Source organism: Dromiciops gliroides, chromosome 1 (assembly GCF_019393635.1).
Source record: "Dromiciops gliroides isolate mDroGli1 chromosome 1, mDroGli1.pri, whole genome shotgun sequence".
Classification (NCBI taxonomy): Eukaryota; Metazoa; Chordata; class Mammalia; order Microbiotheria; family Microbiotheriidae; genus Dromiciops; species Dromiciops gliroides.
The window spans coordinates 431,557,948-431,574,924 of NC_057861.1; the positions used below are offsets into that span (position 1 = coordinate 431,557,948).

Genomic DNA, 16,977 nt, shown 5'->3' on the forward strand with positions numbered 1-16,977 from the left:
TTGACCAAGACTGAGTGATTAGAGTCCTATCCCTCAGGCCCTCATTAGAATGGGTCCACTTCTCATCATAATATTAATTCTTTTCATTAATTGTTTTTTTTTTTTAGTGAGGCAACTGGGGTTAAGTGACTTGCCCAGGGTCACACAGCTAGTAAGTGTTAAGTGTCTGAGGCCGGATTTGAACTCAGGTACTCCTGACTCCAGGGCCGGTGCTCTATCCACTGCACCACCTAGCTGCCCCTTTTTCATTAATTGTTAACCAATCAGAGTTGATTGCTACCCTAAGGAACACTCATTCTTTTTTTTTTAAACTTCTTTTTTTTTTTTAAATTTTTTTTAGTGAGGCAATTGGGGTTAAGTGACTTGCCCAGGGTCACACAGCTAGTAAGTGTTAAGTGTCTGAGGCCAGATTTGAACTCAGGTACTCCTGACTCCAGGGCTGGTGCTCTATCCACTGCACTATATAGCTGCCCCCTCATTCTTTTTTTTATTTTAATTTTTAATTTTTCTCAATTACATGTAAAGATAATTTTTGAGTTCCAAAAATTATTTCCCCACCTTCCTTTCCCTCCTCCCTCCCAAGGTCAGCAAGCAATTTGATATAGATTATACATTACTATCATGTTAAACATATTTACACACCAATCAGAACAAAAAGAAAAAATGCAAGAAAGAATAAACAAGAACAGTAACAAAAAGACAACAACAAAAGTAAAAATAGCATGCTTCAGTCTGCATTCAGACTCCATAGTTCTTTTTCTGAATGTGAAGAGCATTTTCCACCATAAGTCTTTTGGCATTGTCTTGGATCATTGTATTGCTGAGAGGAGTTGTCTATCACAGTTATTCATCACAAACTGTTGTTCATACTATGTACAATATTGTCTTTGTTCTGCTCATTTCATTCAGCATCAATTCATGTAAGTCTTTCCAGGTTTTTCCAATATCCATCTGCTTATTGTTTCTTTTAGCACAATAGTATTCAATTACATTCATACACCGCAACTTAGGGGCAGCTAGGTGGTGCAGTGGATAGAGCACCGGCCCTGGAGTCAGGAGTACCTGGGTTCAAATCCGGCCTCAGACACTTAATACTTACTAGCTGCGTGACCCTGGGCAAGTCACTTAACCCCAGTTGCCTCACTAAAAAACAAACAAACAAACATACACCACAACTTTTTTAGTCATTCCCCAATTGATGGGCATCCCCTCAATTTCCAATTCTGTGCTGCCACAAAAAGAGCAGCTATGAATATTTTTGTACATGTGGGTCCTTTTCCCTTTTTTATGATCTCTTTGGGATATAGACCTAGTAGTGGTATTGCTGGGTCAAAGGGTATGCACAAGGAACACTCAATTCTTCCAAGGGCATATAAAGACTGAGTGGGTTCCATGAGGGGTTTTTGGCATTCAAGTGTACCACTTGATTCCTTTTTTATTAATTATCTGCTAGCAATGATTAATAAAATGATTATCCAAGAAATCATGTCTCTCAAACTTTGTATACATCACAACAGGATGGAATGAGATTACTTGTGCATGTAATAAGTTTGCCTTGGAAAGAAAAAGGGTTAGTTCTTCATGTGAGACAGGAATGAGGGAGGAGAAAGTAGCAGAAGGCATTTGGGTGAATAGAGAGGAGAAAAGGGAGCTCTCAGGAAATGGCCTCAGTTTTTTTCAGCAAAATATGAGGCAAGGTTTTTAGTGAGAGGGGAAAGCTGTAAGAGGTTTGAGAAGCGATGAAAAGATTTTAGTGAGTAAGGCAGTGAGTTAATCAGGGAAGCATAAAAGTATTGCCTTGGAGCAAAAAGGGTCTGGTCAAGGTTGTGTAACATAAATCTGCAATGGGAAGATGGTCTCATGATTTTCTCCAGCTTTACTCAGCAACGTGTTCAGAGGAGCAAAGACAGAGGATGGTGGGAATGATCCAAGACTGAAGTTTAGAAGGGCAAGATCGGCAATATGCCAAAGGGGCTAAGGATTCAAGAGAAGAGGATGGTGTAAAGTTGAACTGGTTCATGAAGGAGTCAAGATGAGGAAGGGAAGCTTGTGTTACTACTGTAGCAGTGACAGTTTGGGGAAAACTCGGAGGTTTTGAAATTGGAGGTCATGATGAGGAGGAAGAAGAGGATTTGGGTGCCTCCATTTTATAGACCAGGATCCTCAGGCACAAAGAAATTCAATTCAGTTTAATTTGATGATATTCAATTGAATTAAAAAAAGAATTTACTAAGAGCTTATTATGTGTTAGGCACTGTGCTAGGTCCTGGGGATGCAAAGGCAAAAAGAAAAACAGTTTCTGCCCTCAAAGAGCTAAAGTATTACCAGATGGAAACAACATATACACAGAAAGATGTAAATATATATTTATATATTTAGTAAATGCAAAGATATTTGGGGAGATGAGAATGTAGCTAGTCATTAGCACATTAGCAACTGAGAGACTTAAGAAAGGCCTTGTATAGGAGGGAGCCCTTGAATTGAGGCCTGAAGAGAACTAGGGACTCTAAGAGGCAGATATGGAGAAGAAAAGCATTACAGGTATAGAAGGGAGTTTGTGTGAAGGCATAGATGGACATGGGAAATGGAATGTCTGATGCCTAGGAGGAACGGCTATGTGAAAAAATAATGGGATTTGGCAGATACTCAAAGGCCCCACCTGGAGATTAATCTAAACTGATTGAATTAAGTGAGAGTGATTGACTGCTGATTAGCCTACTTAAAGTTAATTAGATTATAACCACACCTGGCTGGCCCTTAAGAGGGTGGTGTTCTCAGAAGCTAAGGACTTTGAACTCAACATGAGACCACCTTCAAGTCCAGTGAACCAATGGTTTTGGATAACGCTAACCAATCAGCTTGAAGCAGTGTGAAAGGACCGCCTCTCCTCCAGACTTATAAAAAGCTTCCACAATCAGTTTGTTCGGACAGTTTGTGGTTGAAGCAGGCTGGTGGTGGAGGACTTGAGGAAAAACCAGACCAGGTTGGAACTCTAGGTGAGATAGGCTTTTTCTTAACTTTTTGAACTCCATGTGTTTTCCTTTTTACTAATACCTGGTAGGTTTTAATAAATGCTTAATGCCCAAAGACTGAAGCTAAAGCTCCTAATTTAAGGCAACCACGTTTAGGTTTTAAACATCACAGCTACTAGGCCAGTTTGGCTACAACATAGAATACATAAGGGGGAATAATATAAAATTAGTCTTGAAAAATGGGTTAGATGGCTTTTTTTGGGGTCACATCAGTGAAGTTCAGTTTAACTATATCATAACCTAACTTAGACCCAGTTCCATTCTCATAGAATCTCAGCATTGAGAGGGCCTCAGGAGGCCATCTAGTTCAAACCATACCTACATAAGAGTCTATATACAACATATCCAACAAATGGATGTCCCTCTTCTTGGTGGGTAACATGGACTGTCATATGTGATCACTTGGTCAGTGGGGATTTGCTCAAATGTTTTTTATAGGGGAAGATTCAATAGGGTGAGAAATGTTGGGAAATGATTCTAATGCTAAAAATACGTAAATAAAAGTTACTAATTGAGAAAGTTAGTAGGTAGTACAGTGGTAGAACACTGGGCTTAGAGTCAGGAAGACTTGAGTTCAAATTTGGACCCAGGCACTTACTAACTGTGAGACCCTGATAACTTCCCTTCCTCAGTTTCTTATTCTATAAAATGAAAGGGTTAGACTTAGTGGCCTTTAAGGTATCTTCCAAATTTAAATTTACAATCTAATGAATTAGGTGGAAAAGGAAGGGAACAAACATTTATTTAGCCTATTATTATTATTATTAAGCATTTATTTACACATTATGTATCAGGCATTGTTCTAAGTGCTTTATACATATTAGCTCATTTGATCCTCAAAACACTGTTAAGTCTGTGATGTTATTATTTCCATTTTACAATTAAGGCAACTGAATTAGACAGAGGTTAAGTGACTTGTCCAAGGTCACACAGCAAGTTAATGTCTGTAGCCATATTTGAACTTAGGCTCCAGACCTAGAGCTCCACCTACTGTGCCACCTAGCTGACTCCACTGAGGGGCAAGCTACTACTACCTAAAACATTTTCCCAAACTTTTTGAATAGTTTTAATTTTTAGGAAGTTTTTCTTTACATTAGCCTGAAATCAGCTTCTTTGCAACTTCCATCCACTGCTCCTACTTCTGCCCTTTAGGACCAAGCAGAACAATTCCATTACCATTAAATCTTCTCTTTTCTGGGCTAAACAGCTCCAGTTCTTTCTACTAATCCTCATGTGGAATGATCTTCAGACCCCCTTACAATGACTGTAATCCTCCTCTAGGCATTGTTAAGTGCTGCTGCCAGCTCTTTATTTGGTTCTCCTTCCAGTGTCCTGAACCAACAGCACTTCTTTTCCAGCATGAAAACTGGCCCCTCTGCTACCATCTCGGACCAGTTTTTCCCATTCATTTGGTTTGATGCTATCATAGGCCATCTGGCCACCCCAGTTTTACCATTCTCCTCATAGTTTCAAGGTGGTAAATCATGACTTTTCTTTTCTTTTTCTTTTTTTTTGAGGAAATTGGGGTTAAGTGACTTGCCCAGGGTCACACAGCTAGTAAGTGTTAAGTGTCTGAGGCCGGATTTGAACTCAGGTCCTCCTGACTCCGGGGCTGGTGCTCTATCCACTGTGCCAACTAGCTGTCCCAATCATGACTTTTCAGTTGGCACCCAAGTATCCAAATGGCTAAGCCAAATATTTATCTAATTTTTTAAAAATAGTAAACACATATCTCTTAAATAGTCATAATAATATATAATTTCTTCTAACAATAAGGGAAAAGTTATTTTATCTTCTTCAATGGCCTCAGACCTTACTCTAACACCAGTAGCTAATAAAATGATAGAACTCAATGTTTCAGTTGCATTCACTAATTTTGTGAATAAGTTGGTATAACCTTACATTTACTTTCACCAGCATCATTCATTCTTGTGCTCTTACCTTGAACTTAAATAAAGATGGAAGAAACTTTAGAGCTCTTTTGGTTCCAAATTCCTTATTTTATAGATGAGGAAACAGTACCAGAGAAGTGAAATGACTTGCCCATGGTGATAGAAGTAATTAGTGGAAGGGCTGGGATTAGAATCTGGGTCTCCTGATAAAAATCTAAGATTTCAAACAAAAGAGAAAATATGTAGTTTGATTTATACAAAGCATTTATTCAAAGAACTCACAACAAGAGTGTCTTAAAGTACAATTTCCCTTTATTGAAGTTAGAAATAGATTTTGTTTGCAAAATCTGACTGATGAGCTTTTCTAGGACTACATCTATGTCCTAAAGCTCCCCAGCAAAGAGCAGAAGTTGGCAGTCACCCAGGATGCATTGGAAAGAAAACAGGACCAGGATTTTCCTACATGGTGATAAGATAAATGGAGAGTAAAGTGAACAGGGTGGGGGTGGGGAGAGAAGCTCTGGAAATAGCTTAGTCTTCAAAGGCACTCTGGCTAAATCACCCTGGGCAAGTCACTTTGGGTATCACAAAGCAATTCTCTGATGGCTACTGAATAGGAATAGTCAGATTCTATTTGCCTCAGTTTCCCCAACTGTATAATGGGAATAATAATGGCATAATAACACTGTTGTGCAGAGTTGTTGTGAAGATCAGATAATCTTTGTAAAGCCCTTAGAACAGTGCCTGACACATAGTAGGTGCTTTATAAATGCTTATTCCCTCCCTCCCCAGCATTAACTATTGTTATATTCTTGAGAGTTTGAGCCAAATAACAGAACATAAAGCAGTTTTTAAGATTATTGAATAGATGTTTTACATTTCACCTGGCCTTATACACCTGGGCCTTCTGGTAAACCAGGCCCAGGCTCAAGCCCATCATTTGTCCAGTGGTCATTTTTTCCAGGAAAAGAAACTCTCCCTGCCTCTAGTCAGCTCTGACCAAGGAACACAAGGATCTCCAACCTCTTGATCTGAAAAGGTTACCTGTCTTCAGGATCTGTGTTGAGTTCCCTCTAATCAGCAAAGGGAATGTCAGGTAGAAAAGGCAGCTGGGGGCCCGGGCTCAAAGTCTCCTAGAGGTCCTTGAGGCCCCATGTTCTAGCTATAGAATATTGCTGGGGTAAAGGTAAAGGGACCTGCTGCTTCAGTGCTCCAGAGACATACTTGAGCTGTCTTTACATGATCTGCAAATGAGGTAAAAAGGACCCAACTGAGGCCAGATCATTCCTTTTTTTTTTTTTTTTTTTTTTTTTTTGCGGGGCAATGAGGGTCAAGTGACTTGCCCAGTGTCATGCAGCTAGCAAGTGTCAAGTGTCTGAGGCCAGATTTGAACTCAGGTACTCCTGAATCCATGGCCAATGCTTTATCCACTGCTCCACCTAGCTGCCCCCAGATCATTCCCTTTTAAAGATCCACTGAGTGGCTCTTCTTATTCAGTAGCCATCAGGGAATTGCTTCTTGATACCCAAAGTACTTGAGTCCTTTAATGCTGAGCCACTCATGACCAACCGGAAGCAGCCAGGGGGTTTTCATCTCCAAAGCACCCACATGCAGAGTTAGTTTCCATGGTCAATTATAAGCATAAGATAGCAAAGGAAGAGAATTTAACAGTCCTTTTAAACAAGAACAATACGACTTATTTCTGTGTCTAACACCCCTTAGTATCAGGAACCATTATTACCTCTAACTTGTCCAATTTTAAATCCTGCTGGTTTGTCATAAAAAACATCATAGCCACAGGGAAGGGATGCGCCAAAAGTCACCTTGGAAATGGTGACACAGTCTGCTGCTGTTGTTAATCCTTTTTTCTCAAAGAGGACCAATGATTTAGATTTAATTGATGCAGAGCTGTGCAAAGTAGTCAGTTTCAGTTTCTCCTCAAGAGTCATCAAAATCCAGTAGCAAGACAAAAGTCAAGATGGGAATGCAGTGGATGACCTTGGTCTTCTTAACTTAAGGTCTGGCACAATCTGGAACCTAATTCTATACCCTTTAGTTTCGGTGTATTTTCATTCCCTTTCAGTGAGTCTCCCCAGCAAATTCCAGTGGTGGATTGTTAAATTTTCAGTGTGAGCATTTACACCTCAGAAATCTGCAAATGCTACAAATTAGGGTTGGATTTATCATTTAGTTGATTTTCTAGACTTAAGAAAGTGATAGAGAAGCTGTTAATAATGCAGCATAAACAGAAACAAAAAAAGGGAAGAGCTGGTTGTTAAACATTTATCAGTACACCACTGAAATCCAACCCAGATTTTCTCTCTCCCTTCTACCTTTGCTCCTATAGATGTTTTTTTTTTTTTGTCTGCATTTTAAAAAATTTGTTTATTTCAACAGTAAGGAGTCTTTTTCAAATGTTAGGAGAAAATGGATGATAATCATTACAAATGACCCTGTTCAATTGAGAGCATCTATAATCTACTTATTTGAAGACATAAAGAGAATTTTCTATTCTGAAAGCACTGAGTCTCATAGCTTGGGGTCTACCAGATACAATTTAATGTGATTACTTTATAATACGAGCTGCTTTGCAGAACACTCTCATTGTGTATTACAGAATAGAGAAACAAGCTGCTTGTATGGAAACCTTCAAAGGTTTTTTTTCCCCTCAGTAATATTCTTTTCTATAGACCAGCTGGAGATATTGCCTCCTTCTTGAAGTGGCACAAAACAAAGTTTGAGATTGAGCGACGTATAAAAGGAAATGAAAACAACAACAACCACAGTCGAATAAAATTATTCACTTTCTATCCTTTAGAAAATGAAGTGAATTCTCCTTTTCGCTCCTCACTTGTAACTCAAAAAAAAAAATTCACATAGTAAGAAAAGGAAAATTGGTTTCATGAAAGGGAGAAATTTAAAAATTGAATAGAAACTAGAAAAATTGAGCCAGACTTATTGATGTGGTATAACCAACTTTCTCCTCTACTTCTACCCCAGTGGCCTTCTTTATCCTCACTGGCAAAACTTTCTCTTCTTCTTCTTCTTCTTTCTTTGCAGGGCAATAAGGGTTAAGTGACTTGCCCAGGGTCACACAGCTAGTAAGTATCAAGTGTCTGAGGCCAGATTTGAACTCAGGTCCTCCTGAATCCAGGGCTAGGGCTCTATCCACTGTGCCACCTAGCTGCCCCAAAACCTTCACTACAGATTTAACTTAAAAGTGTGTCAAGCATACACATTTTCCCCCCAGAGAACCAGCTGTTAAAAACTTACCAGCACATCCCTGCACATCAGTAATGCTTACTCCAAGCCTCCTTCAGCCTGATACCCTAGACTCCTCCTGGATCTTGTCCCCTTCAATTGGATGCCTCTCAGCAATCATTTCCCCACCCTCCTTCTTCAGCTCCCTTTCTGTGTTGTCTTCTTCCATTTGAATGTAAACTGTTCGAGAGAAGGGACTGATTTATTTTTTTGACATATTTGTATTCCTAGGGCTTAGAACATTACCGAGCATGTCATAAGTTTTTAGAAATGTGCTCTCGGACTGTATTAAAAGGAAAGGGCTAAGGGGGCAGAGCCAAGATGGCGGAGGAAAGACATTAAGCTCACAGGGCTCCTGATACAATAACCCCAAAAATAGCAATAAAAGAACCCTTGGGGCAGAAAAACACAGAAAAATATGGGCTGAGAGTTTTCTCCAGCTATAGATAGATTTCAGGGGGCCGTGCTGGGCCACAAATAAAGCCTATCCCCGCAGTCGGGCCGACACACCAGACACCCGCCAGAAGAATTTGCCCCAGTGCCTCTGAATCAGCTGTAGCACCGGCAACTTCTGGAACCGAGAGTGTGGTCGGACTGAACGGCTGGTCTGGGGGCGGTAAGTGCAGGGGTACCAGTGGATTGGGAAGGATTCGACTGTCCCACCCCAGCGGGCAACCAGGAAGAAATCCTGAGCAGCAGGAGACCCAGGTGGAGAGTTTAAAATCAAGTGAAAGCAAGGCAGGCAGGCTGAGAAGAAGCCCAATCATCCCCCAGGCCATGTAGTAGCTTGAACAGTGTGTCCTGGAAGCAGCACCACACTTAAAGAAGGAGTTAAAAGCCAAGAAATAGTAAGCCAGGATGAGCCGGCAGAGAAAGCAGAAGACCATTGAAAACTTCTTTGGGGGTAAGGTAGACCACAATACAACCTCAGAAGAAGATAATAACAGGGTCAAAGCTCCAACATCCAAAGCTTCCAAGAAAAATATGAACTGGTCTCAGGCCATGGAAGCTTTCAAAAGGGATTTTGAAGAGAAAGTAAGAGAAATAGAAAGAAGATGTAAAGAAAAGGAGGAAAGAATGGAAAGGGAAATGAGAGTGATGCAGGTGAGTCATGAGAAAAAAGTCAACAGTTTGAAAATCCAAATGGAAAAGGAGATTAAAAAACTGTCTGATGAAAATAACTGCCTAAGAATTAGGATTGAACAAATGGAAGCTAGTGACCTTATGAGAAACCAAGACACAGTAAAGCAAATCCAATTGAATGAGAAAATAGAGGGCAATGTGAAATATCTTCTTGGAAAAACAGCTGACCTAGAAAATAAATCTAGGAGAGACAATTTGAAAATCATTGGACTACCTGAAAACCATGACCAAAACAAAAGCTTGGACACCATCCTCCAAGAGATTGTGAGGGAAAATTGCCCTGGTATTCTAGAAGCAGAAGCTAAAATAGACATTGAAAGAATCCACCGATCACCTCCTGAAAGAGATCCCAAAAGGAAAACCTCCAGGAATATTATAGCCAAATTCTAGAACTCCCAGGTCAAGGAGAAAATTCTGCAAGCAGCTAGAAAAAAGGAATTTAAATATTGTGGAGCTCCAATAAGGATAAAGCAAGATCTAGCAGCTTCTGCATTAAAGGACCAGAGGGCATGGAATATGATATTCCAGAGGGCAAAGGAACTGGGACTACAGCCAAAAATCACGTACCCAGCAAAACTAAGCATCATCTTTCAGAGGCAAACATGGAATTTCAATGAGAAAAAAGACTTTCAGGCATTTGTTATGAAAAGACCTGAACTGAATAGAAAATTTGACTTTTAAATACAAGACCCTGGAGAAGCATAAAAAGGTAAACAGGAAAAAGACTTCATGAGGGATATTAAAAGATCAAACTGTTTACATTCCTATATGGGAAGATAATACTTTGAAATCATAAGAACTATCTCAATAAGAAATTCAAGGGTAGCTGGATGGTGCAGTGGATGGAGTGCCGGCCCTGGACTCAGGAGAACCTGAGTTCGGGTGTGACCTCAGACACTTGACAATTAATAGCTGTGTGACCCTGGGCAAGTCGCTTGGCCCCGGTTGCCTCACCAAAAAACAAAACAAAACAAAACAAAAATTCTTCACAAGAAATTCACAGAAGACAGGGCTGAACTGAATATGAAGGGATGATATCTGTAAAGCATTTATGTTTTGTTCTTTGTAGGGCAGACGGGGAGGGGTGTCTTATGTCTGGGGCTGGATTTGAGCTTGGGGGGCTTCCTGGGTCCAGGGCTGGTGCTTTGTCCACTGTGCCACCTAGCTAATCCATGATGACATCATTAAAATAGAGTTGAGGTGTAGGAGCAATAAACTGGGGGAGGGAGAAGGGGAGAGATGGTCTGGGGAGAGGTATTTCACATGAAGGAAACAAGAAGAAAGCTTATGGAGGAGAGTAGAAGAGGGGGAAGGAGTTGGGGAGTGAGTGAACCTTAATATCATCAGAATTGGCTCAAAGAAGGACTAACATAAATACTCAAGTAGGTATAGTAATATACTTTTGCCCTGGGGGGGAGGGAAAAAAGGGGGGGAAGGGAAGGAGGAAAGGGCACATTAGGGGAGAGAGCAGTAAAAAGCAAAACACCTTCAAGGAAGATGAAGATGTTCTGCATTACTGCACCAGTATGACATATTGAATTGCTTGATCTCATAGGGAGGGTTGAGGAGGGAGGGAGAGAGGAAGAAAAATTTAGAACACAGAATTAGCTCAGGGACCCTGATCTCATTGAAGTGGGCTCATGGAGGGAATAGCTTTCATACCCAATTGAGAGGAGCAATCTATTTAACCCTGCAGGAAAATAGGAGGGGAAGAGGACAAGGAAGGAAGGGTGAAAAAAGGGAGTGCAGAGAGAGGGAGAGAATAGTCAGAAATAAAACACCTCTGAGGAGGAATAGGTAAAAAGAAGAGTAAATGTCATGGGAAGGGAGTGGGATGGAGGGAAATAGTTATGATGATTGATTATAATGGCAAAATGTATGGTACCTACTTTGCTGGGCTTTTGTGAAGAAGATTCTCTGTCAAGCTTAAGGTACTATATAGAGGTTGTGATGAATAGGATGCTATTGGGAAAACCTGGAGAGACCTACATGAGCTGAAGCAGAGTGAAATGTACTGTATACAAAATAACAGCAATAGTGGGGGATGATCTGCTGGGAAGCATGTGGTTGTTTTCAGCAAGGCAATGATCCAATGTAACCCTGAGGGACTTATGAAGATTGCAGCCCATCTGCGGAGAAAGAACTGATAGTATCTGAAAACAGATGTAAACACATTTTAAAAAATTTTTTTTCATTTCCTCTTTGACAATTCTTTAATCTGAAGTTTTTGGTTTTTTTACTGTTTTCTCTCACAACTATGGGAATTTTTACATGACTACTCATGTATAACTTATTTTGAATTGATTGAGTTCTTGTGGGTGGGGGTGGGAATGGAGCGGGGGAAGAGAACTTGGAACACAAAGTTTTTTAAAAATTGATGTTAAAATTTTGTTTTTACATATATTTTGGAAAATAAAATTCTATTCATAATTTTAAAAAAAAACTGAATGAACAGGAGAGAAACAAAAAGAAAGGGAAAAAATGGCTAGAACAGGCAAAAAAAAAAGTCAGTCAACAGGCATTTTTTATGCCCCTGCTAATGTGTGTGGTATGGTGTTAGGACAGGGATAAGATTCAGTGAATAATCAACAATAGGTGCTATCCTAAACACCGAGTATATAAAGAATGTTACGCAAGGGGCAACTAGGTGGTGCAGTGAATAGAGCACCTGCCCTGGAGTCAGGAGGACTTGAGTTCAAATCTGGCCTCAGACACTTGCCACTTACCAGCTCTGAGACCCTGGCCAGGTCACTTAATCCTCATTGCCCTGGGTGGGGGGGTTGGCGGGGAGAATGTTAAGCAAAACAGTCCTTGCCTTCCAATGGGCACAACAACATGAAAGAGGTAGGTATATACAGCATAGAAGAGAAACTATAACAGATGGGGGTGATTAATATTAGGAGTTGAGTCCAATGATGAGTGAGATGAGCAGAACCAGAAGAACATTGTACACAGTATCATCAACATTGTGTGTTGATCTACTGTGATGGACTATATTCTTCTCACCAATGCAATGGTACAGAAGGGTTCCAGGGAACTCATGATGGAGGAGGATCTCCAAATCCAGGAAAAAACAAACAAAAAAGAACTGTGGAGTATAGATGCTGAATGAACCATACTATTTCTTTTGTTTTTAGTGCTGTTGTTTTTCTATTTTGAGGTTTTTCCTCATTGTTCTGATTTTTCTCTTATAACATGACTAATGTAGAAATATGTTTAATGTTTTATATATATGTGTGTATTATATATGTATATATAAACCTATATGAGATTACCTGCTGTCTAGGGGAGGGGGAGGGAGGGAGAAAAATCTGAAATTGGAAAGCTTGTATAAACAAAAGTTGAGAACTATCTTTACATGTAACGGGAAAAAATAAATAAATAAAATACTTTATAAAAAAAAAGAAATGTGCTCTCTCTGTGTGTCTCTCTCTGTCTCTCTCTTTCTCTCCTTTTCTCTATTTCTTCCCTCTCTCTCCCTCTCGCCCCCACCTCCTTTCTCTCCTCTTCCCCTATCTCAGGATTTCAGTCCTAGAAACTAAAGACCTTTGGGGGCACAGATGTTGTTTTCTTTATTGTCACTGATTAAAGGTGAGACTTTCAAAGAGAAAGGCTAATTTAGGGAAGGAACAATAAAATAAGGAAGTTGATCTGGATCAGTGATGTCAAACAAATAGAAATGGGAGCCATAAAACCACAGACAGGGATCTCTCTTGATCATATATTGACTTAGAAAACCACACATGTTTATATATTTCTTTTTTACTAATAGATGTACACATTAAAATCAGAAAGGCACTACATTTTGGTCAGGTTCAGCTAGTACTTGGGAGTCTTGTAAGTGGTATGTTTTATATTTCTGGTCTAGATAACCTTCCAATTCTAAATTCATGGTTCCATGATTCTCAGATAGTTATGAAGATGATATTTGGACTAGGAATGGAGTATACCTGATGAGGGCTGATAAAAATATATTTGTTGAACTGATTCAATTAAAAAAAGGGCCATTCCCCAACTCATAAATGGTCAAACAAGTTCTTTTCAAAGGAAGATGTGTGTTTTTAGTTACCTTATGAAAAAATGCTCTAAATGACTAATTATTAGAGAAATGCAAATTAAAGTGACTTTAAGGTTCTGTCTCACTTCCATCAGACTAAGGAAAATGACCAATGTTGGAAGAGTTGTGGGAATACACTGTTAGTAGAGGGGTGAATTGATATTAATATTCAAGAAAGCAACTTGGAACTATCTTCCCAAAGTCACTAAACTTTCAGTAGACTTGGCAATATGACTAAACTCCAAAGAAATCGAAACAAGAGGAAAAGGACCCATGTAGACAACAATATTTATAGCAGCTCTTTCTGTAGTGTCAAAGAACTGGAAACCAAAGTGGTATTCACCAATTGGGCAATGGTCGAACAATTTAGGATATCTGAATGTAAAAGAACACTATTGTACTATGATAGTTTCAGAGAAATCATAAATGAACTGATACAGAGTGAAGAGAGTAGGACTAGGAGAAGTTTATACAATGACAACATCATAAAAATAAATATCTTTGAAAGACTTCAGAACTCGTATCAATGCAATGACCAACCAGGATTCCAAGATAAATCATGGTACATACCTCTTAACAGAGGGATGATTAACTCAAAATGCAGAATGAGACACACATTTTGGGCCTTGGTCAATATGGAAATTTGTTTTACTTGACTATACTTTTTTTTTTATGTGTGTGGGGCAATGAGGGTTAAGTGACTTGCCCAGGCTCACACAACTAGTAAGTTTTCAAGTATCTGAGGCCGCATTGGAACTCAGGTCCTCCTGAATCCAGGGTTGGTGCTTTATCCACTGCACCACCTAGCTGCCCTGACTATACATTTTTGTTACAGGTTTTTACTTTTTTTCCCCAATGGGAGTTAGAGAGGGGAGATAAGAAAAATAAATGTTAATTCAAATATATCATATAAATAAGTATATGTATATAATTTATAAGTAAATTTATGTATACAAAATTTATGCATGTGTGTATATATATATATATATGCAATATATATGTATAAATGTTTGTAATCAGCTTTAAACTCAAAGGGGAGGGAGGGGAGAAAATTTATCACAAAGTTTTACAAGACAGATACCATAGAAAATAGTGTACAAAATAAGAACATCAGTAGATAGGCCCAATATTTTTCAGGAGAAAATATTCAAGGAAGGAACTAGGAATAAAACACATAACTTCAAGTTGTCTATACACAAGTACACAAAGTATGGGCAATAAACAAGATAACCAACACAGATAACACAAGGTGGTATATTGGTCACATAAATATCACTGAGACTTGGTGAGCTGTTATTCATGGCTGGAATAATACTCTTGAAGGATACATTTTATTCTAAAGGGTAAATAGATAAAAGGAGGCATTGTAATGGTTGTATATTAATGACATATTCACATGAGGGAATTCAGAAATTGGAAGAGAAAAGCACAACAGGATATTTAATAGAGAGAGGTAGAAGCAATAGTGTAATGGAGTATACTATAGACCACCTGGATGTGAAGCAATTGACAGAGTTTGGGTAACAGGTCATGAATCTGGAATAGAGGCATGATTCCATCTTTCGGGAGGATTTCAATTATATACAATTTAAAAACAACAACAACAACTTTTATTAAGAGATTCTCAAGTTTTTACTTTGTCATACTTAACCAGGTACTTATTTCTCCACTGCGCCTCCAATTTTATCTCCATTTTACAATGAGGAAATTGAGAAACATAAAGATTAAGTGAATTGCCTAGGCTCACACAGCTAGCAAGTGTCTGAGGCAGGACTAAAACTCATTTCCTCGGGTCGCTAAAATGGCGGGGATGGCGAATGTGGCCACCGGGGCAAGCGGGTCTGGGAGCCCGGGGGCGGTGCTGCAGGCAGCTGCTGGGATGTACGAGCAGCTCAAGGGCGAGTGGAACCACAAGAGCCCCAACCTGAGCAAGTGCGGCGAGGAGCTGGGCTGCCTCAAGTTGCTGTTGCTGGAGCTCAACTTCCTGCCTACCACGGTATGAAACTGACCAAACAACAGCTCATCCTGGTCCATGACATATTGGAGATAGGTGCTCAGTGGAGCATCTTGTGAAAGGACATACCTTCCTTTGAGCGCTACATGGCCCAGCTCAAATGCTATTACTTTGACTACAAGGAACAGCTCCCAGAGTTGGCCTGCATACACCAGCTTCTGGGCCTCAATCTGCTCTTCTTGCTGTCCCAGAAGCGAGTGGCCAAGTTCCACACTGAGCTGGAGCACCTGCTTGCTAAGGACATCCAGACCAATGTCTACATCAAACACCCTGTGTCCTTGTACCTGATGGAAGGAAGCTACAATAAGATGTTCCTGGCCAAGGGAAACATCCCTGCTGAGAGCTACACATTCTTCATTGACGTTTTTTTTTTAAATTTTTTTTTTTTTTTTTAGTGAGGCAATTGGGGTTAAGTGACTTGCCCAGGGTCACACAGCTAGTAAGTGTTAAGTGTCTGAGGCCGGATTTGAACTCAGGTATTCCTGACTCCAGGGCCGGTGCTCTATCCACTGCGCCACCTAGCTGCTCCTCTTCATTGACATTTTGCTGGACACGGTAAGACACGAGATTGCTGACTGCATTGAGAAGGCCTATGAAAAGATCCTGTTTGCAGAAGCTACTCGGATCCTTTTCTTCACTGTCCTAAAGAAGATGACCGAGTACACCAAGAAGAGAGGATGGGTCCTGGGCCCCAGCAATTACTACAGCTTCAAGTGTCAGCAGCAGAAGCCCGAGGACATGACCATCCCCTCCACAGAGCTGGCAAAGCAAGTCATCAAGTATGGCAGGCAGCTGGAGATGATTGTCTGAACCAGTGGGGGTGGGGGTCTGCTGAGAGACCATCTGATGGGTCAGTAAATGACATGAAATCACAAAAAACACAAAACAAAACAAAACCAAAAAAACCCCACCTCATTTCCTTCTTGACTCCTAGTCCTAAACTCTGTCCACTGGGTCACCATCTACCTGGTAGAAGAAGTTCCCAGGTGGAGGAATAAGGGAAGGCTTCACAAAAGAGGAGGGACTTAAAGAAAGTTAAGGATTTCTTGATTTCTTTCCTTCCTTCCTTCCTCCCTCCCTCCCTCCTTCCCTTCCTTCCTTCCTTCCGGGGCAATGAGGGTTAAGTGACTTGCCCAGGGTCACACAGCTTGTAGGTATCCTGTCTGAGGACAGATTTGAACTCAGGTCCTAATGAATCCAGGGCTGGTGCTTTATCCACTGTGCCACCTAGCTGCCCCTGAAAGTTAAGTATTTAATGAGTCAGAAATGAAAAGTGACACCATTTCAGGAATGGTGGATAGCCTTTGCAAAGCACTGAGAACAGAGATGGAACAATATGTTTAAAGAATAGCCACTTGGGGCAAGTAGATGGCACAGTTCATTGAACTGGAGTCAGGAAGACCTGAGTTCAAATCTGGCCTCAGACATTTACTAGCTGTGTGACCCTGGGAAAGTCACCTAACCCCAATTGCCTTCTCTCCTCCCCCCAAAAAATTAACCAAAAGATCAGTTTGGGAGGAATGTGAAGTTTATGAAAGGGAGTTGCATGAAATAATTCTGGAAATATAGATTGGAATC

General features: G+C 40.2%; 1 protein-coding gene across 1 annotated transcript; it reads left to right on the top strand.

Moving 5' to 3' along the window:
* Positions 1-15,183: 15,183 nt before the first annotated feature.
* Positions 15,184-16,209, top strand: LOC122737138 (26S proteasome non-ATPase regulatory subunit 8-like). The gene is given in 3 exon segments (XM_043979601.1): positions 15,184-15,376; positions 15,379-15,761; positions 15,922-16,209. Coding segments are annotated over 3 exon segments (861 nt in total). The 5' UTR covers positions 15,184-15,186.
* The last annotated feature ends 768 nt before the right edge of the window (positions 16,210-16,977 follow it).